Source organism: Misgurnus anguillicaudatus, chromosome 3 (assembly GCF_027580225.2).
Source record: "Misgurnus anguillicaudatus chromosome 3, ASM2758022v2, whole genome shotgun sequence".
In the NCBI taxonomy this organism is placed as follows: Eukaryota; Metazoa; Chordata; class Actinopteri; order Cypriniformes; family Cobitidae; genus Misgurnus; species Misgurnus anguillicaudatus.
This window is the reverse complement of record NC_073339.2, coordinates 17,781,883-17,804,367: the sequence shown is the minus strand read 5'-3', so window position 1 is coordinate 17,804,367 and position 22,485 is coordinate 17,781,883. Positions and strand designations below refer to the sequence as shown.

The 22,485-nt window shown below is 35.2% G+C and overlaps 1 protein-coding gene across 2 annotated transcripts; it reads left to right on the top strand.

Annotated features, from left to right (window-relative positions):
• The first annotated feature begins 542 nt into the window (after positions 1 to 542).
• On the top strand, positions 543 to 19,238 carry LOC129444358 (von Willebrand factor A domain-containing protein 7). 2 transcript variants are annotated; one of them, XM_055204982.2, is made up of 17 exons: positions 543 to 779; positions 2,039 to 2,138; positions 3,907 to 4,139; positions 4,994 to 5,272; positions 8,547 to 8,640; positions 8,780 to 8,908; positions 8,983 to 9,169; positions 11,496 to 11,665; positions 11,821 to 11,933; positions 14,877 to 14,993; positions 15,083 to 15,292; positions 15,835 to 15,967; positions 17,315 to 17,467; positions 17,646 to 17,732; positions 17,872 to 18,137; positions 18,289 to 18,582; positions 18,746 to 19,238. In XM_055204982.2, exons 3-17 carry the CDS (start codon positions 3,945 to 3,947, stop codon positions 19,163 to 19,165), a joined length of 2,847 nt encoding a protein of 948 aa, XP_055060957.2. In that variant the 5' UTR covers positions 543 to 779; positions 2,039 to 2,138; positions 3,907 to 3,944; the 3' UTR covers positions 19,166 to 19,238. The 2 variants fall into 2 exon arrangements, with proteins under 2 accessions (XP_055060957.2, XP_073718597.1); XM_073862496.1 differs by lacking the exons at positions 543 to 779; positions 2,039 to 2,138; positions 3,907 to 4,139; positions 4,994 to 5,272 and adding an exon at positions 5,288 to 5,417 and having other exon boundaries at positions 8,441 to 8,640.
• Positions 19,239 to 22,485: the final 3,247 nt, after the last annotated feature.

Sequence of the window (22,485 nt, the reverse complement as noted above, 5' to 3'; positions counted from 1 at the left end):
AATGAGATCGCGTCGCTCTGCTACTGCTTGTCGTTGGATGTCTGAATGTGGCGTTAAGCAAAATTATTACCAAAACAGCCACCTGATAACAGAGAAGACCGCTATTTTGGATAGTTTTAACGAACATTTCATCAGGTTCCTTATTTGTCTCAACTACCTTCCTGCTCTTTGTCTAATCTGCTCACTGCATCCTTAACTGATACTCCATGTAATTTAACACAAAAATTTGATTTCATTCAGTTTTCGATGTTCATAAAGCTCTTACCCAGTTGGATTAAATAAACATGCAGGGCCTGATGAGCTGAAACCTTTTTATCAAAGGTACAGTAGGTTCCTGTACCATGTACTGTAGCACTGTTTACAACTTTTACCTTTGTCAAAACATCAATGTCACTACACCTATGCAGCTCAACATCCACTTCGGGATGGTTTCAAAAACACCTGAACAAATATTCCTTGGGGGTCATGCATCGTCACTCATTTGTAAAGGAATGCGGCTGCGGGTTACTGTATTTAACATTGTTAAAGGTCACAAGGCTTGCACAGTGAGTTTTTTAATCATACCACTGGACAGTAATGGTTTCATTGGTTGTAGCGGCTGTGTTTATTTCTGTTGGAGACCCTCTTTGAACCTCCCCAGGCAACATCATTCAAACCACTCCTTTCTGCTGGCTCCTTTACTCAAAGAGAAATCACTCAGATGGCCATACCATACTCCACAAGACACAGAAGTGTGCCGTGAAATAGCCACTGCTCAGGGACAAGAATTTACACTGGCTGTAAGGACAAATTTAACTTTGATTTATTAGAGTAAACATGATGGGTATGACCAGATTTAGATAACAGACATTTCTTTTGTCGGTAAAACGTGTATTGGTTCAGTTAATTAACTTCAGTTAATGCATTAGCTGAGCTAACCATAAGCTATGTTTTTACAGCATTTTTGAATGTTTTAAAAAATGTTGGTGTAAATGTTGAAATTAACATGACCTTAGATTAATAATTGCTGTTTTGTCCATTGTCAGTTTATGTTAATTAAACTACTTAACGTATCTGCAGTAACCTCGGTTCTCTGAGAGATGGGAATGAGACATTGCGTCAGTAGTTGACTTTATGGGAAGTCCTCTTCCTTCTAGGAAATCGCTTTCCTACACTCTCAGAAAAAAGGTACAAAAGTTATACCTAGAAATTAAGAAATTAAAGCCCCCCTCCCCGTTATGCCATCCTGGCGCTGGGCCTGCTTGGAAGGCAAGACTCTGTATTTGAAGGCTGCAGACTCTTAAGTCGACAAAGCAAACTGAAATGAGATGGTCCATCCTATGGGGGGAGATGCGCCACTTGCTGTTCCCGCCCATCGAGAAATATGACACATTGATGTGGATTAAACTGTGAATGTCTTTTATATATTTTTCATTTTAGTGAAATTACAGAATGTCAAATAGTAAAAAGAGTACAATATTTTGTATTTAGTCTGTAAATTGTAAAAAAGGTATTACACTTCTATTGCTTTTCTAGGTATTACAGCACAATTCTTAACACCTGTTCTCAGACTTCATTAAGTTTTAAACCCTGGTATATGTTTATTATATTTACTGTATGTATTCATAATCTGTTCAACTGTACAAACTGTTCTCTCATTTAAGTAGACATCTCTGGTTTTATATGTGTTGATTGATGACGTACGTTTTTCTTCAAATGAAGATATAAGAAAATATGAAACATTTGGTATTTATATTACACAGCTGTTTTTTAGAGGTGCCAATATTTTTAGGCTATACTATTGCTTTAAAGATTGTAAAACTTTGATTGCTTTAAAAATATTAATTACTGACAAGCTGCAAGTTCTACACTGGATTTATTAAATGTAATTCATTGGACAGCAACTTTATTTCATATATTATAAATATTGACTCAACTCAATGTTCCATAATAGTGTAATGTGGTTAATAAGGAAAATGACACAATTTCCTGACTCCTCTCAGTCAATCACATGTACTTTTGTAATGTTGACAGTCCTTTTTAACCTGTCCAAAAACAGGATTTGTGACATTCATCGCATGTGAGGAGTTGTTTAAATACTATCTAGAAGCAGATACTGCGGTCAGGTTAGGAATTCTACAAACAACATCTAGTGGAAGGTAATGTAATCATTTCTGTCTGATAGATGGATTTATGTGATTGTTACATTCATGATGTACATATTGTTCACATATCATTTTTGGCATATTTGGCCATATAAAGTTTAAACCGTGAAAAAATAATAATACTGTATTAGCAAGCAGTCTGCCTCTTAGCCAAAAGATTGCTGTAATTCTTCTTATTGCATAAGCCCTTAATGTACATTCTACTGTATTGTACTTACAATATTTATTTGTAAAATTTTGTTAAACAATGATTTCCAAATGAAGGTACAGTACAATAATAATGGTGCTAAACAACAGTTAGTAGAAACAAAATATTTATTGTATTTTTGTAGGGTAAATTGAACCCATATATATATATATATATATATATATATATATATATATATATATATATATATATATATATATATATATATAAATATATATATATATATATATATATATATATATATATATATATATATATATATATATATATATACACTTATAAACTTTTAGGTGACTATAAACAGTATACAAATGCACATACAGTACATAGTACATGGTTGTGGTTTTGTAACACCAAGAATATAAATTCCTAAAGTTGTGTAAGATTGTTCTTTTTACTCTAGGTTATGATTTAAGGTGGCTAAAATGTTGTTGGTCCAGTTTTGTTATTGGTTCAGAGTGATTTGACAAAGGCTACATAGAAGACCTTTGTAGTTAAAAGAGTTAGGGTGTGTGCGAAGGGTGTTGTTTCATATATGTTTAATCTGGAAAATGTGTAAACCTCAGATGAATATGAATCATTAGTTAAACTAAACAGCTCCAACAGAGGGGGATTTTGACTCACAGTAAAACATAAGGTCAATAAAACCCAGTTTGAAGTCAAGTTCGGCTGCTTTAGGGATATATACATACTTTATGCTATGTACACACCAAACGCGCGGCACTGCTGCTACCCAGTCTCACAAAGCTTTGTGATATAGTCATGTATTTTTTTTGATTCGCATTTTTTCGTGATCGTAAAATGAATTCCTGTTTTCGTGTGGTTGTCGGGTATTGGTTGCTCGACTGCTTTTTCCTGTTTTTGAACCATTGTCGCTTCGGTTTAGGGTTAGATTTGGTGCTTGCATTAGAATGTCACTTTATATATTGGTATACTATTTTTTCGGATTAATTTTTTTATATGTCGCCTGGCGTTAGGGTAAGAGTTGGTTTTGGTTAGGGATGTCATTTTATGTAAATCTAACCCTAAACCGAAGCGACAATGGTAAGAAAATAGGACAAAACATTTGAGTAACCAATACGTGATAATCACACGAAAACAGGAATTCGTTATACGATCACGAAAAAATGCAAAAATTTGTGATAATAGCACGAAAAAAGAATTTAAAAAATATGTGACTATATGGCAGGATTTCGTGAGACTGGGCTGGGCATCGCGTTACTTGCTCTAGATTACTTGCGGGATTTAACTTCGTATCATGCAAATTTTTTTCGCTCGAGTTGAATATTTTCGCAAATCCCTGAGGTGAATAGCGTGTGTTTTCACGGCATCGCCCCACGCGAGGACGCGTCTGATCGCGTCTTTGCCTTGACTTTGTATGTAATCTACTCGCGCAAATCGTTGTAATCGCATCTGGTGTGAACCCACAGTTAGACCATTGTATTTGTGCTTTTTTTAAGTTAACCTTGTTTATTCAACTGTTAATAAAACATTTTTGCAATTGAAACAAATGTTGTTCTTCAAATAAAATAAAATAAATGTTGTTTTTTATAGTGTGAAATTGCAGGTAGGACCAGAAATTGTCGACAGTCATGGTTTCTTTAATTGTAGTGGGTGTAATTCTGTTCTGGGGGGCTTTTCCACTCCCCTGGACAACAGCCTTCACACCCCTCTCATCTACGGGCTCTCTCACCCATCGAGAAATCACTCAAATGGCCATTCTTCGCAAGACTGCAGAAGTATGCCGTGACATAGCCATTGCTGACGGACAACACTTCACACTGGTTGTAAGGACAAATTGAACTTATAATATAACTTTACAAGAATACATATATTTTGTGTGGTGAGACCTAACAAAATAAAACATTTTTGTTATTTTGTATTAAAGGAAAAGACCACTGTTTTTCAATATTTAAAAATGTTCTTACCTCATCTTAGACAAATTAATACATCCCTATTTCTTTTCAATGTGTGCACTTAATCTTTGTACAGCGCGTCGTGAATGTGTTAGCATTTAGCCTAGCCCCATTCATTCCTTAGGATCAAAACAGGGATAAATTTAGAAGCCACCAAACACTTCCATGTTTTCCCTATTTAAAGACCATTACATGAGTAGTTACACGAGTATGGTGGCACACAATTTTGCAGTTTGCAGCACTTTGACCTCGGCACCAGTAACATCCATCACTCCAGACATCATCACTCGAAGTGCCGCAAACCAAGTGCTCTTCCGCCATACAATATAGTTCTCATTTTTTACTCACTTAAAAAAATTCCCACGTTTTATTTTGTGCCACCATACTTACTCATGTAACTGATCATGTGGCGGGCTTTGAGTGGGGAGAATATGAAAGTGTTTGGTGGCTTCTTGATTCGTCCCTGTTTGGATCCTAAGGAATGAATGGGGCTAGGCTTAATGCTAACACATTCACAACGCGCTGTACAAAGATTGAGTGTACGCATTGAAAAAAGATATGTATGTATTAATTTGTCTAAGTTGAGGTAAATCCATAGTAAAATATTGAAAATGGTGGTGCTTTCCTTTAACCAAACACTGTATAAGTGGGGTGGCAAATTATACAGAATTTTAAGAAGTGACACACAAAAGGTGTCACATTTACATTTTGTTTCTCACCTCCAGATAGACAACAGACTGACTGTATCTGCTGTCCGAAAAGCTTGTTCATCCTCTGTCCTGTCTGAACTAAGGTTTTATGGAGCTATTTTGGGAATTTATTTAAGCAATGCCGCCATAGATGCAGTGTTCGTGCTGAGTGCAAAGCATCATGTAGATAATGAGGCTTTCAGAGAGGGGCGGAGCCTCATCACTCAGGGCGTGGCTTCAGTTAAATTCAGCATGCAGCAGGGCAGCTATATCTCTGCCCGGGTCACACTGGGGGGTGTATGTCACACTCTACAGGTATGTAATAATAGGGTGACTTTGAAAATATAACTGTATGTATACATTTTTATTTTTATTTTAAGTTGTTTATTTTCAGTTCTGTTTTATTAACACAACTGTGTAGATTAACTTATCATTCAGGACAAGTTAAAGACCTTCCCTGGTGAAAAACAAATATACTTTATTGTATTTCAAGTATATTTAACTTTGCAATAGTACATTACAAATATACTTACAAAGTAATGTACTTTCTTTAAACATATTTAAAGTATGCTTACAACATATTTGCGCGTATTTTTTACAATTAAACTTTTAACATACTTCAAAATAATTATACTTTAGTATATTTTCTAAAAGTATACTTTAGAAAAATATACTTAAATTTAAAGTTTTGTGCAATTTTTAAAGTATACTAAATTTAAACTTATTTTAAAATGTATTTTAGGTATACTTTATCGGTATGCTTAAAGTTATCATTATAATAATGCACTGACAGTATACTTCTAAAATACATTATTTAGTATTCTTTAGAAACAGTATATTTTAAGCACATTTTGAAAGTATATGGGGTGTACAAATGTAAATTATTTTATGGAGAAATAACGTGGGCTTAAAATTACGAGAGAGCATGTTCTGTTACATTTTATATTGTAGATGTATACATTTGTAATATACTATTAACATAATAAGGTACACTTTAACTTCACTATAATCAAGCATTGGATAAACCAATGAACTGTGTTTTACCACAAAATAACCATGGTTTTGCTAATAATAATCAATACACCAAAAAAAAAACATGGTTACTAAACTTTTACCACAAAAAAAAACATTCATTTTCGTAAGGGGAATATGTGTTTGTTTTTTTGTAGTTTTTGAGTCAATTGCATACCGCTTTTAGCTGTACACATTAATTAACTTAAACAGTTTTTGTAAATGCATTTCAGAGAAAAGTGAATTCTGAGATTTGAATAATGCATCTGACGTGTGGGATGACGTCACGACGCACGTATTTTGATTTTAACCAGTCGTTCAAGACAGACGGATTCAGTCCCAAGGTACGTTAAAATATCTTAAAATTAATATATTTGATTATCGTTTGACCATTCTGAAGTTTATCAGTAGACTATCATATTTCGAATGCGAAATGTTGTCAATAACGCGGTGTCTAACTCGCTATTAGTGATAAGCTGCTGTGTAGCTTAGCTTAGCTTATAGCTAATGTTTAAGGTTTGAAAGATAGCACTGTTAGCCAGTTATATCGAATTAGTACACCCGATTGTTTTGTTAAATATATGTATTGGTGTGTATGTATATGTTAATGAAAAAAGGTAGCGTCAGAACATCTGTTTTTTAATGTAGCGTGAAAGTTAACCATTTGTTGACTGTTTAGAGGTTGTAAGGCTTTTACCTAACTGTATTTAGTATTAATGATGCTGCATTCTTTCCTCAGAAGCTAAAGTTTTTCAAAGACATTTGTAGGGAGGACTTTGCAGCTAATGGTAAGTCATTTTAAACTCTTAAGATATAATAATTCATTCGTAGTAGTAAATCAAGCTTCAGTTTAGATAACGTTATATACATATTGAGGCGGTTTCCCGGACAGGGATTAGACTAGTCCTAGACTAAAATAAATGTAAGAGCTGTCCAAACTGAAAACAACTTGCACTGACATATCTTAAAATACACCAGTGTCCTTTGTTTTGCCTCAAAATGCACACAGGTAATGTTTTTATTAAGGCATGTTTTTTTAAACTAGTTATATTTCTTAATTAAACTAAGGCCTAGTCCTGTTTTAAACTAATCCCTTTACAGGAAACCACCCAATTGTCTGCTTGTTGCATTTTCTTTCTGACAAGTTTTACATTTAAATTTAATACAATAAAATCTTTCTTTAGGAGCTGAAGTATTTTATGTAAGGAGGATTTTGCAGCCCATATAGGCAAGTCATTATAATGAAAACTCTTAGGGGTGGTTTCCCGGACAGGGATTAGCTTTATCCAGGACTAGACCTTAGTTTAATTAGGATAGTTTTAACAAACATGCCTTACTAAAAACATTACTTATGTGCATTACGATGTAAAACAAAGGGAACTGATGTATTTTAAGATATGTCAGAGCAAGTTGTTTTCAGTTTGGACAGCTCTTACATTTATTTTAGTCTAGGACTAGTCTAATTCCTGTCTGGGAAACCGCCCCTTAATATATATGATGACATTTTAGTCAAGCTCTAGTTTAGGTAAAAATATATCTGCTATACAATCTCTGCCAGTAAACTATAGATTTAATACGGTAAGTCTTAAATAAATGTAATGTTTTATAATTAAACACTTTTTAATTGAGCTTATTGTCTATTTTCAGATTTCCTAAGGCTGAACCAAAATCTGCCAGACTAAAGTTAACTTGGGAGAGAAAGACGTTGTAAACTTAATCGTCTTGACATTCTTCAATGAGTAATTGTTCAATTTTTAGGCAAATACTGTACACTTTGAATGCTGTGAATAAAACTATATTTTAAATATATTTAAAATGAATTGTTTTTGACTGTTTTAATCAGCTTTTATTTATTTGGAAAAAATTATTTTGGTTATGTTACCAGCAAGTAATCTATTCCCAAAATAGCACTCTTTAAGTTAACTAATTATTAACGCACTTGAAGTATACTCATTACTAATCTAGCTGCAGGTATGTAAAAGTATACAAAATGTAATGTACTTGGCATATTCATTTTTCACCAGGGCAGTTTTTAGAATTTTGGATTGGCCAAAAATATATAGAATGTATGCAAACAGTCTATTTAAGGTATACTGATTGTATGTTTGCAAGACACTCATAATACATTTGTAATGTACTCCTAACATAAATAAAACACACTCTAAATTCACTTATCAAGCATGAATTTAGCACAAAAACAGTCATGTACTTAAATTGTACTAAATACACTTAAAGTTGTTCCACTTTAGCACACAAAAGTACACTAAATACACTTAAAGTTGTACTTTGTTACAATTAATATACAACTAAAATATATTAAGTACAAAATTAATTGTTCCAAAATAGCACTCTTTAAATACACTAACCAATAGCACACTTTAAGTATACTGGTCATTAGTGTGACTGCAAGTATACTTAAGTATATCAAAATTAAATATATTTAGCATACTATTTTTTCACCAGGGTTCCCAGATAAAAAGGCTGATTCGATTTTAAATATCCTATACTTTTTTACCAAGTGGACACTCCGTTGTTGGATCCTATGCGCCATTGTGAATATGTATGTGTTTGTGTGCAGGATTTCTATAGCCACAGTAACTGGGTGGAAATGGGAAACACTGTTCCTTTAAGCAACCTAACCAGACCCGATTTACCTCTCAACAACCTTGCAGGTATTGTGAAACAAGCATTCATTTAAATTCCTCAGTGAACTATAACAAACATTTTTAATTTATATGTTTACAGAACTTAGTTTGCCAGTGTGAATTCTGTGTAAACTCTTACACTGGTTTCTTATATCTACATGTCCAGGTCCTGATACACAGACATGCAGAAACTGCATTGGGCAAAACTGTAGTGAAAACATTCTCCCCGAAATATTGCTCCAGAAAAAACTAACCTCAGGATATTTCAGCCTTTTCTCTTCCGCAAAACCTGCAGGTATTAAAACTGTCATAGCATGCACAACACTCATCTTTAACGTTATACATTGATTGATCTCAACTTCTTCTCAGGCAAGTGCAGTCATGGGGGTAGTTCTGACAGGACGAGTACGAGAGAACCTGTTGGGGGTATCAATAAAGATCAGATAAGCTCAAGTCATGGTTCCTATCACTACCGTGCTGCTGATCTGGCGATAAACGCTACCATGGAACTGTTGGAGGACATCAGACTGGCTGCAGGCAACCAGGCCTTTCTTGGGTATGAGAACACAGATATTTTACATAAAGATTTAGAAAGATATTGGCTTTAATCCTCTTTGGAATTCATTAAATAGTGAAATAGAATGGTATAAAGTATATTTCAAGATGTTGAAAATACCATTGAAAGTTTTTGTTTAAAGGAAAACACCACCGTTTTTCTATATTTTACTTATGTCCTTACCTCAACTTAGGTGAATGAATACATATTTTTCCAATGCGTGCACTTTTAATCTTTGTACAGCGCTTTGTAAATGTGTTAGCATTTAGCCTAGCCCTATTCATTCCTATTGCTCCAAACAAAAGTTTTATTTTGTGCCACCATACTTACTCGTGTAACTACTCATTTAAGAGTCTTTAAATAGGAAAACATGGAAGTGTTTGGTGGCTTCTGGATTCATCCCTGTTTGGGGCCGTGGGAATGAATGGGGCTAGGCTAAATGCTATGTTTATTTCTTTCTTTGTTCAGTCGAAAATAAATTACGTTTTTGAGAAAATCATTCCAGGATTTTTCTCCATATAGACCTTTTGCGTGTTTGCAAAACAGAGATGACTTTTTTTGTGGGCGGAGCCCAACTGGTGGCAGAAAGTGACAGCTCTGCAATAATGGTGTAAAGTGATTTAGCGTTAAACTGTGATTTTTATGGATCCAGTGTTCTGTAGAAGTCTGTTTCCCCTATATTTCCCTTAAGTGTAATGTTTCTTATAATGTTTTCACCAAGTTACGTTTATTTAAAAAAAAAAAAAAGTTTAAATGGCTTGGCTAGTAATATGTGCATGTATGTAATGTGTATGGATTGTTCTTTATTGGTAAATTCTTCCTTATATTTATAGCCTACGTGTTTGTTCTAAAACGATTATGTTTACATATAATGAATTTGTATAGGCCTGTTTATATATTATTAACACTTTACATCGTGTGTGCTATGTTTATATATTTATTAGTAAACATCATAATTTAGAACAAACAGGAAGAAGACATAGGCTAAGATAGAAGGTAAAAAGAAGTAATAGAAAACAAAAAAAAATGAAAACTTTAATAAATGGTAATATTACTGATATTATGAACTCATTCAAATCTTTAATCTTTCTAAATAAATTATAAACGTAACGTAATAAACGCTATAAGAGACACATAGAGGGGACAGACTTCGAACTGAAGTCTTCTCTAATTCTTCTCTAATTATTTTCTATTCTAATTATTAAAAGATTTACAATTGATTTCATCATTCCAGTCTGTCCGGTTGAGGGCTTATTGCAACCATAAACACATACATTTATCTTCAAATGGTGTCTTCGACGACGGTATACTATAAAAATGAAGGTAATCTATTTTGGCATTCCTATTCTGACACTCAACAGCACAACAAGCCATTTTCTAGTGAGTTATATTGTTTGTTTCACTCGTGTCTAATTCATTTCCACTGTTTTTCTGCCACCACATTGCGCGCGTGATGTAACTGTTACGTCGACTCGCAAAAGGTTTATAGCGGACTTTAGTGGACCTCAACAGTTTACAGTTTCAATGCAGCTTCAAAGGGCTATAAACAATCCTAACCGAGGCTTAAGGGTCTTATCTAGGGAAACGATCTGCATTTTAGCAAAAAAGTTAAAAGTACTTTTTAACCACAACTTCTCGTCTTGCCCTAGCCTTGTGATGCGCAACATATGCAAAACTACCGCTACAGTGTTTACAAGTGTGGAGAAGGAGGACCGTTCCAACGTTGTTGTATTGTGGAATGATTCTTATTAATGTCTTTGTGTCAGTTTATTGTTTAAAATGGTCCGCAAGTGTGCGTTTCACATATGTAATGTGTGACCTTTCAACGTGATTACGTTATATGTAAGGTCGTGCTGACGCGTCACATGACTAGTGCAAGACGAGAAGTTGTGGTTTAAAAGTACTTTTTTCTGGTGAAAATGACGATCGTTTCGCTAGATAAGATCCTTGTGCCTCTGTTGGGATGGTTTGGAGCCCTTTGGAGCTGCGTTGAAGCTGCAAACCGTTGAGGTCCACTAAAGTCCACTATATGGAGAAAAGTCCTGGAATGTTTTCCTTAAAGGAGTTAGTTTCTTTTCGACTGAACAAAGGGGTGAGTAAATTATCAAGATTTTTTATGAAAGTGGAATAATCCTTTAACCTGGACAGTGGAATGATAGCTATTGCTTACTGGGCACCATTTTGTGTCTAGGCCATTTGGTTAAAAAGCTGCTGTACCATACACACCCAGCCAAGATTCTAAGAATACTAAAAACTATTTTTTCCCCTAATGTCCTGAATGAAATTAGGGGCTATCAACTATTTCTTGTCTATCTGTCCATGTCAGATTAATGGGTCTCAGTCGGACCTCATTGCTGGCTTTTGTGATTGACACCACAGGCAGTATGTCTAATGACATCGAAGTGGCCAAGAGAGCGTCCTTCAATATCATAGACAGCAGGAGAGGAACACCAGATGAACCTTCAGAATATATTCTAGTCCCATTTCATGACCCAGGTAGACCTTTTGTTCTTTTAGTCCTTTATATTTCTGGGTCTTTACTGTATATTTATGTGTGCTCGTGCGTGTGTGTGTGTGTGTGTGTGTGTGTGTGTGTGTGTGTGTGTGTGTGTGTGTGTGTGTGTGTGTGTGTGTGTGTGTGTCTTGTACAGGTTTTGGACCTCTCATAAGGACTGAGAGTGCTGATATTTTCAAAAAGCGAATCGGGTCTCTTTCAGCATCTAGTGGGGGTGACTTCCCAGAGATGTGCTTCTCAGGACTGCTGGTATGTGTTTGACAGTGTTAATGCTTTACCTAATTTGTTTTTATCAAACCTAAACCCATACCAAAACCCAACCCTAACTCAAGCCTACAATTAGAGGGAAATGATGCGTGAAACACACAACCTGATCTCACAAATTTCTGTGGTATAGTCATAGAATATTTTGCTCATTTATTCGTGTCATTGTCCGAACCACAGACATTCTTTTTCCGTGTCAGTTTCACGTGTTGGTTACTCAATTGTTTTTCCTATTTTTAAATCATTATCGCTTGGGTTTGGGGTTAGATTTTTAAACAAAATTGTCGCCTGACGTAAGGTTAGAGTTGGATTTGGGTTAGGATGTCATTTTATGTAACAGAAAGTCATTCTAACCCCAAACCCAAGCAACAATGGTAAGAAAATAGGAAAAACAATTAAATAACCAATACGTGAAACTGACACAGAAAAGAAAGTCTGTGGTACGGACACGGAAAAATGTGGTGATCTGTGACAATGACACGGATAAATGAGCAAAATATTCTGTGACTATAACAAGGAAATTTGTGAGATTAGGCTGGAAAAACAATGGTCTAGAAACAGCTAATCCAGGTTGTAAGCTTAAACTTGAAACAAACTGTAAACTGTTTTCTGAAATCTGATTGGTTGATGATGTCTCATGATGTCTCAGGGTCAACATAATGGGAAATGATGTCCCAGGGTCAACAATCAACCACTTGGCAAAACCAGGAGAGCCTAGTGGCTCTGTGTAGGATATAGTTATGTGTAATTGTAAGCTAAATGTTTTTTACACGTATTCAGCACTACTGGGGCCTCATTTATAAAGCGTTTTTACGCACAGACTTGATCTTAGACCGTGCGTACGCTCAAATCCACTCAAACGCTCAGATTTATAAAACTTGTCTTTGACGTGGAAAAGTACTTACCTCCACGTCAGGTTCCGACTTGACGTACGCACGTTTCCTTGTGGCAATATTGCAGTATTGCAGGTAGGCATATTCGAAACTTTTTGTTTTGTACCTTTTGTGGTCAACATACAGAAACATTTTTTCATTTGTTTTGGAGTTGTCCTTATTCAAAAAAATAAAAATAAAAAATGGTTAGATTTGCCCTCTTTTGTTAGAATTCATATATTTCATATATTTTGCTTAAGACTTTGTTTGGAAAATATTTAATTAGTTTTTTTCTCTTATGATATCTTATTACATAAGAAATATTATTTGATTAATGTGTCACTTTTGTTTGCAACGTTTATTATAAATAAATGTAAATATGGTGATTATAAACCATTATTCCGTATTTTTTTATTAGAAGTTAGCAATAAGCTACCTAAAATCTATTAATAATCTGATAAACAAGAAAGCTGCTAAATGTATTGATGTATGTCAGCATTTCCATGTTTTTATTTAATTATTTTTCTCTTTCATCCCATGGCTAATGTAAAAAAAGGGTTGAATATGTTTGATAAAAAATAAATAAATATTCGAAACTTTTACAGCGTCAACATCATCTGTATAAGAGCTTAGACCGGGCACAAAAAAACATAACCGAAGCTTCTGCACGTTGTGTCCGAGCCCGGCCCGACCGACACATTACCGACAATGTTTTAATAGTGCGCCGTGACGTTCTCAACTACAATTAAGAGTTGTTTGAATTACAGAAATCTGTTTAGAATTATCTTAATGAACTAATGCAACAAGGACGAAGCGTGTAAACTGCGCTGTTTGTTTATTCGGAATAGAAACATAAAAACATGCAACAATGATGCACACAGAAAATGAACAAGAATGAACTGTGGAGAAGGCCTACTAGGCTGCTCCAAAATAATTTAACCAGGTTTTAGAATATATTTTAAAACAAAATATATTGGCCTATTTTGATATTTTAAAATGTAGGCCTATTCTAATGCAAAAAGATGGCGCCCAAGCTATATGTTCAGGAAACGATTTTGTAGTTCGTCATCTTTTCAAAAAATATTTAAAAATATACCAAAATTGTTTCGCGGTGTTTAACGCACACGTAAATGTTACAGAACATGTGCTTTATTGAATAAAAGTAAAACCGATCGAATTTAATGATTAAAACGTCGTGAAAGGAACTAAATTGTGAAACCTCAATGTATCAATAAGGGACATGCGACATTTAAGAGTGATGGGTATTTCAAAAATTTATATAAATTATTCCCATGCATCGATTTTAATGTTAAACATCTGTAAATCCAGATAAATCCATATGGAATATATTCCGACAGTTTAAGATACGATCTTTGAATTTTAAAGTCGAAAATATCTTATTTTAACACCGCCGCGCAGGAGGCATGGCAAACTGAAACAAAACTTTAAAGACACAAATATTACGTTTAGCCTACGTGTAAAACTATATTTAAATGAAACCCGTGAATTGAAAGATCCACTAATAATCGCCTTAACTTGAGTGATGTCAATAAAGTTTCCATGTTAGAATTTAGAAATATTAAAAACTTAAGCAAACCACAACAAATATGTTTTCTTACCACTCGCCATTGTAGCAGTCAGAGAATTTGGCCTTTGAAATTTAATATTTATATGCTAATGAATTAAATTAGGGGCGTTTACAAGGCGGAGCTCTAAGAGCATTTAGCTGCGAACAATTTCAAGATCATTTGTTATAAACCGCACATCTGGAAAAAGGGGCGTACAAACGTTTTTTGTGTGTACGCTCCTTTTCTCTGAATCAGACATACGATCATTTCAGAAATGGTCTTAGATTAAATGTAGGATAGTTCCCACGCCGCACTTTTATAAATGAGGCCCCTGGACTTCATGAAACAATCTACTCACACTACTAACTAAAGTAATCTCTTCACCAAAGTTTAGAAGACATTAATATGCATCTCTCAGCTGGCTATTGCACCAAACTATTTGACAGTGTTATAATGCTAAAACTTCCTGTGTATTTTTTGGATCTTAGTTGGCACTTGCAGGAGCTCCTCCATCTTCAGACATTTTTGTTTTCACTGATGCTTCAGCAAAGGACTCAGAACTACAGGGCACAATTGAGGCCATGATTGAAAGCACCAGATCAAGAGTGAGTGCCTGCTGAACAACCAATAACACTTTGTCCATGTTCCACAGCTGGAAATGTTGTAATTACTCTGATCTCTCCTTATCAACCAGGTCACTTTCATGTTGACTAACCGCTTCTCATCCCGTAGAAAAAGGGGCGTCCTGGAATCTCAGCGTACTTTATCAAGAGCAATGTCTCAGCCAGAAGTACAGCTGTACAGAGACCTGGCCCATGTTTCTGGTGGACAGGCCATAGAGGTCACTAAGAGTACACTGTCTCTGGCCACTACAGTCATTACAGATGCATCTACCTCAGCCATGGTATGTTCTTACAATGACTAACAGGAATGCTTCACTAAAAAAATATTTAAAATAATTTTGTATCCCCATCAAACCCGCACTCTAGACCCATACATTTTTGGTATGTATGAAAAGCATTACTTAGCAATTTTTTCTTGTAAACACAACAAATAATTGAGAGTTTTATTCATTATTCGACAACTGCCAGGGCTAGGGGTTAAAAGTGATAAGTTGCAGCTACACTGTAAAAAATTATTGCTTCAACTTAAAAAAACACTAAGCTACCTGGTTTAAATTGATTTCACTTAAAGATATTAGTTAACTAAAAAAAATTATGTCAACCAATATTTTTAAGTTGAATTGACCATTTTTTAAGTTGAACCAATTTTTTTATACAGCTATACAGTTAAAAAATAGAGTTTCACTCTCATTAATTCCACCTTCATTTGCACATGAATCTGGCGCTCACCCGGCCATATCTTGTGAATTTTTTTAGATTAAATATAAGCCCTTTTTGGTGTGAAGAATTGCAGCATATTGAACAATTGATGTGTTTCATAAAGGCGACAGTTCTTCAGGTGATGAGAAGCCCGGCCAAGGCAGAAAACTTTTCTTTTGTGCTGGATTCATCTCTGTCCAATGTGACTTTGTACATCACTGGGGTTTCACCAGTTTTTACTCTCTACAGTCCCACAGGTGAGGCGAGATGAAGAGAATGTTCAGCCCCATAATTTTAAAGGACAAGTTCGGTATTTTACACTTAAAGCCCTGTTTTCAGATTGTTTATGATGAAATAGAACGGTTTTGGCTGAAATTTGGACATATGATGCTGGTCCGAGAATGTTCAGTTCTCGGTTCTCTACAATGGCTGCATTGGTGCACTGGAACAATCCTTCCTAAAATGCATTAAACTTTTGTTTACAAAGACGTGAAACTCACCGAGTGGTCAGTGGTGTTCACTGATATGCTCACACAAAAATCGTTGCAAAAGATGCTTTCCAACAGGCTTTATCGTAGTTTTTGTCCAACTCCATTGACTTGTATTAGATGTGCTGTGAGGTACTGTATAACTCCGCGCCGGGAACGTTGTTTGTATTCCTGCAATTGGCAAAGGTGGATTATCGCCACCAACTGGGCTGGAGTGTCTATTCAACGGAAAAATGTACGGGTGTGAGGCGTTTGGAAAAATAGGTCCACAAGTTTACAACGAATGCTAAAACACCTGTTGGAAAGCATCTTTTGCAGTGATTTTTGTGTGAGCACTTGGTTAGTTTCACGTCTTTGTAAACGAAAGTTTAATGCATTTTTGGAAGGATTGTTCCAGTGCACCTTTGCAGCCATTGTAAAGGTGGGGGTGCTACAACAGAAACCGAAAATTCTCGGGCCACGATCATATGTCCAAATTTCAGTCAAAACCGAAAACAGGCCTTTAACTGTAAAATACCGAAATTGTCCTTTAACTGTTTACACCTCTGTTTACACCGGTCAGTGTTTAACTGGATTAAACACTGACCGGTGAGGTAGAAAATTCAGAAATGTCAGTAAAACACAAACAAATAATATTATATTAAAATGCTGTCACATTACATGTATCTTCTTATATGGAACTCAAAATATTCCAAAACTCAAATCCATTCATCATTAAAATAATCCACATGACTCCAGTGGATTAATATATGTCTACAGTACTACAGTGAACTGATGTGTTTGTGAGAGAAAACAATATTTTGAGCTTATTTAGCAATCGAAAAGTTGCATATCAATGTAAAAAACAGGTCAACACTATCTCAAAAAATGAAATTTGAACTTCAACTGTATTATATAGGGAAAATTTGTATTATTTAGATAGTTTCTAAAAACTCTGCTTGTCACATAAACATTCTATTGACTTTAAATGGCTTGTGAAGTGCCATCTCGTATTCCCAAAGTATCAGGAAAGGCTGCAATGTTTGTTTAAAGTATGATTTGGGTAAAAGCATATCAAATAACTCACATTGCAGACAGTTGTTGTCAAAATTGATCTGAGTTTCATCTGTTATTCAGGTGTGTCACAGTCTGGTTCAGAGACAGATGGCCCTCTGGGTAGCATCCAGACAGTGGGAAATCTGTGGAGAGTAAAACTCAACTCTGATATTCCTACTGGGGATTGGAGCATTAGCATTAATGCTACAAGCTACTACAGCATAAAAGTCATTGGTAAGAGAGTATGCCATTGACTCACTATTGTCATTGTGTCATGCTGATTATTTGTTTCTTAAAACAAATAGTACTGCACAATGTGTGCATAAACCCAATTTTGAAGAAGGCTGCAAAAAAAAAGGTTGTCTGTTGCAACAGTAACTAAATGTGTTAGTGTTTGTGTCTTTTAATTTAGGTCAGAGTTCTGTGGACTTTCTTTTTCACTTTCTGGAGCAGTCTGAGCGAGGTGACCTTACACCCAAAGACAACCGTCCTCTCACTGGTACACTATTGTGTTTCTTGATCATTATTAGCCACATGTAAAGCAAATTAATGATATTTTTTATGTTTTAATATCATCAATGTGGACACTAGATAAAGACATAAATAAACAAAGAGGGTGTTGTGTTTCTTGTAATTAGGTGAGAATTCCACTTTGTTTCTGTCTGTGACCGGAGAAGACTCAGTGACATTGACCGACGTGTTTCTAGCCGAAGTTTCGGGATCAGACACTGTTAATGGTACCATCACAGCAGTGGGTGGGTTGACCTTTCTGGTTCACTTACAAAGAATCCCAGAGGGTGCATTTGTGGTCCAAATGAAAGGACTGTTGAGTAACTCATCCTCACCTGGCCGATTCCAGAGGCAGTCACCCACCCAATTAAGAGGCTCAATAGTTGCCATAAAGGTAAACTCGAAATATAACTTGCAGATTTTTCATCTGAGCTCTTCAAATGTACTTTTAAATTAGAGATTATGTCTAGTATTGAATAGCCAAACCCTCTTTAAAACTGTATGAGATACAAAATACTTCCATATTTTTAATATCCCTTTTTCAGGCTCAATCAATTGGCATTGTAGAACCTGGAAACCCTTTCAGTCTGAGTTTTACACTGGCAACTAATGCAGCAGGGGGCAACTACACTATCCAAGCCAGGACTGACCGCAACTTCAACGTATCTGTCCCCGGGTCCTTAAGCCTTGAGGAAGGGGGCAGCGCTCAGGGGACCCTAACACTGATCGCCCCCTCTGACACAGAATCAGGCTCTGATGTCACACTCACTATTACGGCAGTAGGTCCAGGGTCCACTGACTCGAATTACGTGACACTGAGACTGGCTGTTATGGCTAAGGTACTTGTAATATCAGTAATAAACAGCATTAATAACCAAACTTTAACTTAAACATTTTCTCTAATTTGATCATTAACCTGAATTATTAGAGACCAAGCACCATGATGCCATGAGCCTCTTGGAATTGTGCCGTTTATTATTTTCTTGTTATTTTTGTGTCCAGGTAACTGATTTCACGAGACCTGTGTGTCAGGTAGTGCGCATTAAAGCTGACTGCCCTGTGGAGTGCAGCAGTGCATCATGGGAACTCTCTGCCTATTTGACGGATGGTAATGGTACAGGCATAGCCAGAGTGTTCATAAACATCGGTAACGGCTCTCTCAGTACAAGTCAGGTGATGAGTGAGAACGGCACCAATGTGACCGTAGCTTTCTACAATGCTTCCTGCTGTTCTCCGGAGGTGCAGGTAGTGGCTGTGGATAAAGTGGGAAACGTGGGGACATGTTTCACTTCTATAAAAAGTATATTTGCAAATAACACAATAGAAATACCTAACACGGACACCATATTTAGCAGATGCTACTTTGTGTCATATTCTATGTATCTGTTGCTTTGCAACTTAATTGTTTACTTTGTGTGGTAAAAGGAAACTAATATTGCATTTTTTTTTTAAGATGATACTAACATACTATACTACACTGCAAAAAAATGACTTTCTTAGTATTTTTGTCTTGTTTTCAGTAGAAATATCTAAAAATTCCTAAATCAAGATGTATTTTCTTGATGAGCAAAATGACCTTAGAAAATAATACTAGTTTTTAGACAAAAAATATACAATTTAAGTGAATTTGTGCTTAAAACAGGCACAAATAACTGCCAATGGGGTGAGAAATTTTTACTTGAATTAAGTGTTTAAGAAAAAAGAAATCTTATTTCACAATTTTTTTCTCACCCCATTGGCAGATAATTTTGCTTGTTTTGGGGACAGTTTCACTTGAATTGTATGTTGTTTGTCTTGAGGCTAGACTTATTTGCTTGGGTCATTTTGCTCATCAAGAAAAAGCATCTTGATTTAAGAATTTTTAGATATTTCTGCTGAAAACAAGACAGGGGTGCTGGGTGAGAGGGTCATTTTTTGCAGTGTAGATTTCGCTATCGCTGAAAAAACGTGACTCCAAAGCAGTAAGACTTTCACCTATATTACACTTTCCCTTTAAAAATCACACCTTACACCTGCTATACAAATATTTAATGTAAAAACAGCCGATTCTTTTCATTGGTTTCACCGAATTAAACTATGTACCTATGTAAAACATCAGAGGAACTGATACAGGTATTAATACACATCATGGTCATGCATTGTTTAATTTGTTATTCATTAAATAACTGTGTAAATTCATAACTCCTAAAGTTTTCCACATTGTTGATAAGCATTCTCACATTCTCAGTTTGTGTGTATTGACTCTTGATTTAGTTTTGCTATATAATTTAGAAAACTATTATTGAAAATAATATGCAATGTTGTAAGCTCTGCCAATGAAATAAAACATCTCCCTAAACAGGTTGTGTCTTTAAAGAATGCTGAAACTAACTCTTTACCATAAGAGTTCTTTGTTAATCATTTGTAAAGATTAATGAGTAATAACTCTTTACAAATGCATTATAAATCATTGATAGGCAGTCATACTGCATGAAAAAAAATGGTGACTCATGTAATAGCCGCAAAACTATGATGAACAACATAAAATATTAAGAACACAAATCTGTAAGACAATTTTTGATATTCTTATGATAAAAGATTTAGCACCCACACCTACTATGAGGGACTGTGCAGTGATTTATCATTGAAGAGGTCATGGTGCTTTATTGTGAATACCAATACCATAACTCTCCCTTTTATTAATGCCGAGTAATACAAAGAACTCACTCAGGTCCTCAAAAGAAAAGTGTTTGGGTATATTATGAATTATGTATTTATGCATTTTTTGGTATGGGAATGTTTGGAAAATCTCATATTTGTGTAAGACCCTTGCTGCCATCTAGTGGTCACTACAGGAAAGTTGAGCAAAGTTTTTCATTGACTGATTTTAATTCCTCCCTAAAAAAGTGCACAAAATACACTTTATTTACTTAAAGTACACTCAGAAAATGTAGTAATTTCACACACTGATTTTGCATTTTATATACTTAATAATTAGTCTGTAGTACCTAAGAGTAACTTAAATGGGCGGTTTCCCAGACAGGGTTTATATTAATCCTGGGGCCTCATTTATAAAGTGCACTGTCAAAAATAAAGGTACAAAGCTGTCACTGGGGCAGTACCCTTTAAAAAAGGTCCTAATATGTACCATTTAGGTACAAATATGTACCTTTAAAGGTACATATTAGCCATTCTTGCTGCTGGAAATTGGGTTTACACATTGCAAGCGCTCTTTTATATGTCTATGACATTAATTAGGCATCATTAAAGGCGGAGATCTGAAACTGCTCAGCTGCGCACAAGTTCAAGATCATTTGCGATTTATACATTTGAAAGAAAAGGGTAAGTTCGGTTTATGAATCACACATACGCATTTTTGATAAATGATTGTATCAATTGTAGGATGGTTTCTACAAAGGATTTTATAAATGAGGCCCCCAGGACTAGGCCTTAAATATTAGGGGGTGGTTTCCTGGACAGGGATTAGACTAGCACTGACATATCTTAAAATACATCAGTGCCCTTTGTTTTGCTTCAAAATGCGCACAAGTAATGTTTTAAGGCATGTTTGTTAAAACTAGTTATTTTCCTAATACATTTCCTAAGGCCTGGTCCTGGCTTAAGGTAAGTTATTACAAACAAACCTTAAAAACCTTAAAACCCTGGTGTGCCTCTTGAGACAAAACAATGGCACTGATATGTGTTAAAGGGGTCATATTATGAGATTTTTTAAGATGTTAAATAAATCTCTGGTGTCCCCAGAGTGCTTATGTGAAGTTTTATCTCAAAATACTCCACAGATAATAAATTACAGCATGTTAAAATTGCCACTTTGTAGGTCTGAGCAATAGTGTGCCGTTTTTGGGCGTGTCATTTAAAATGCAAATGAGCTGATGAAATGCAAACACTGATCACAGTGATGGTGGTTTGTTGTAATTGGAACTCAATTGTGCTGTCAATTCCTTCCTTTCTCCTTCTTTCTCTCTGCACTAAATGGCAGTGTTGTGGTTGGATAGTGCAGATTAAGGGGGCGGTATTATTTTAATTCGCCTTGCTACCTACCACACAAAACAGGCGAATTCTAAACGACCTAATTTTTCACATGCTTGCAGTAAATACCAAAACTAAGTTACTGGGTTGATCTTTTTCACATTTTCTAGGTTGATAGAAGCACTGGGGACCCAATTATAGCACTTAAACATGGAAAAAGTCAGATTTTCACGCTATGACCCCTTTAAGATATGTCAGTACAAGATGCGTTTAAATTAAGGAAGCTCAAACATGCATTTTAGTCTGGGACTAGGATAAACCCTGTCCCGGAAACCACCCAAATAACAGTGTACTCTATTGTGCTATTTTGAGACACCATTTATTTCAATACACTAAAAATCTGTTTAAGTGTTACTGGTATTTAGTATATGTTTTCTCAAGTGCACTAAGGTACTACTAAAGCAGAACTATACTATGAATTAGTATGTGTGTAGTATTATTTAGCACAAAATAACAATGTTACTTGCTGTTTTTAAGTATATTTAGTATAATTATTTATAGGTTGAACTGTTGGGTACGAATTTGCAGGAAACTAACAACCATCTGAAACTTAAATGACAAGCGAAAAATAAAAGTATTTAAAGGATTTTTTAACATTTACATTACAAGGCACATTGCTTACTTCATCCTGAGGACTATCCAAAAATAATGCATATTTATAGATTTATGATTAGATAAATGTACAGCTTGATTGGATCTTATGTGAACTCAGA

Bases quoted from the DNA above. Each gene is read 5' to 3' on its own strand.
- LOC129444358 (XM_055204982.2), top strand. From the start codon at position 3,945: ATGGTTTCTTTAATTGTAGTGGGTGTAATTCTGTTCTGGGGGGCTTTT. The intron at 11,666-11,820 runs GTAGACCTTTTG...TGTCTTGTACAG, and splicing joins AGTCCCATTTCATGACCCAG to GTTTTGGACCTCTCATAAGG. The intron at 15,968-17,314 runs GTGAGGCGAGAT...TCTGTTATTCAG, and splicing joins TACTCTCTACAGTCCCACAG to GTGTGTCACAGTCTGGTTCA.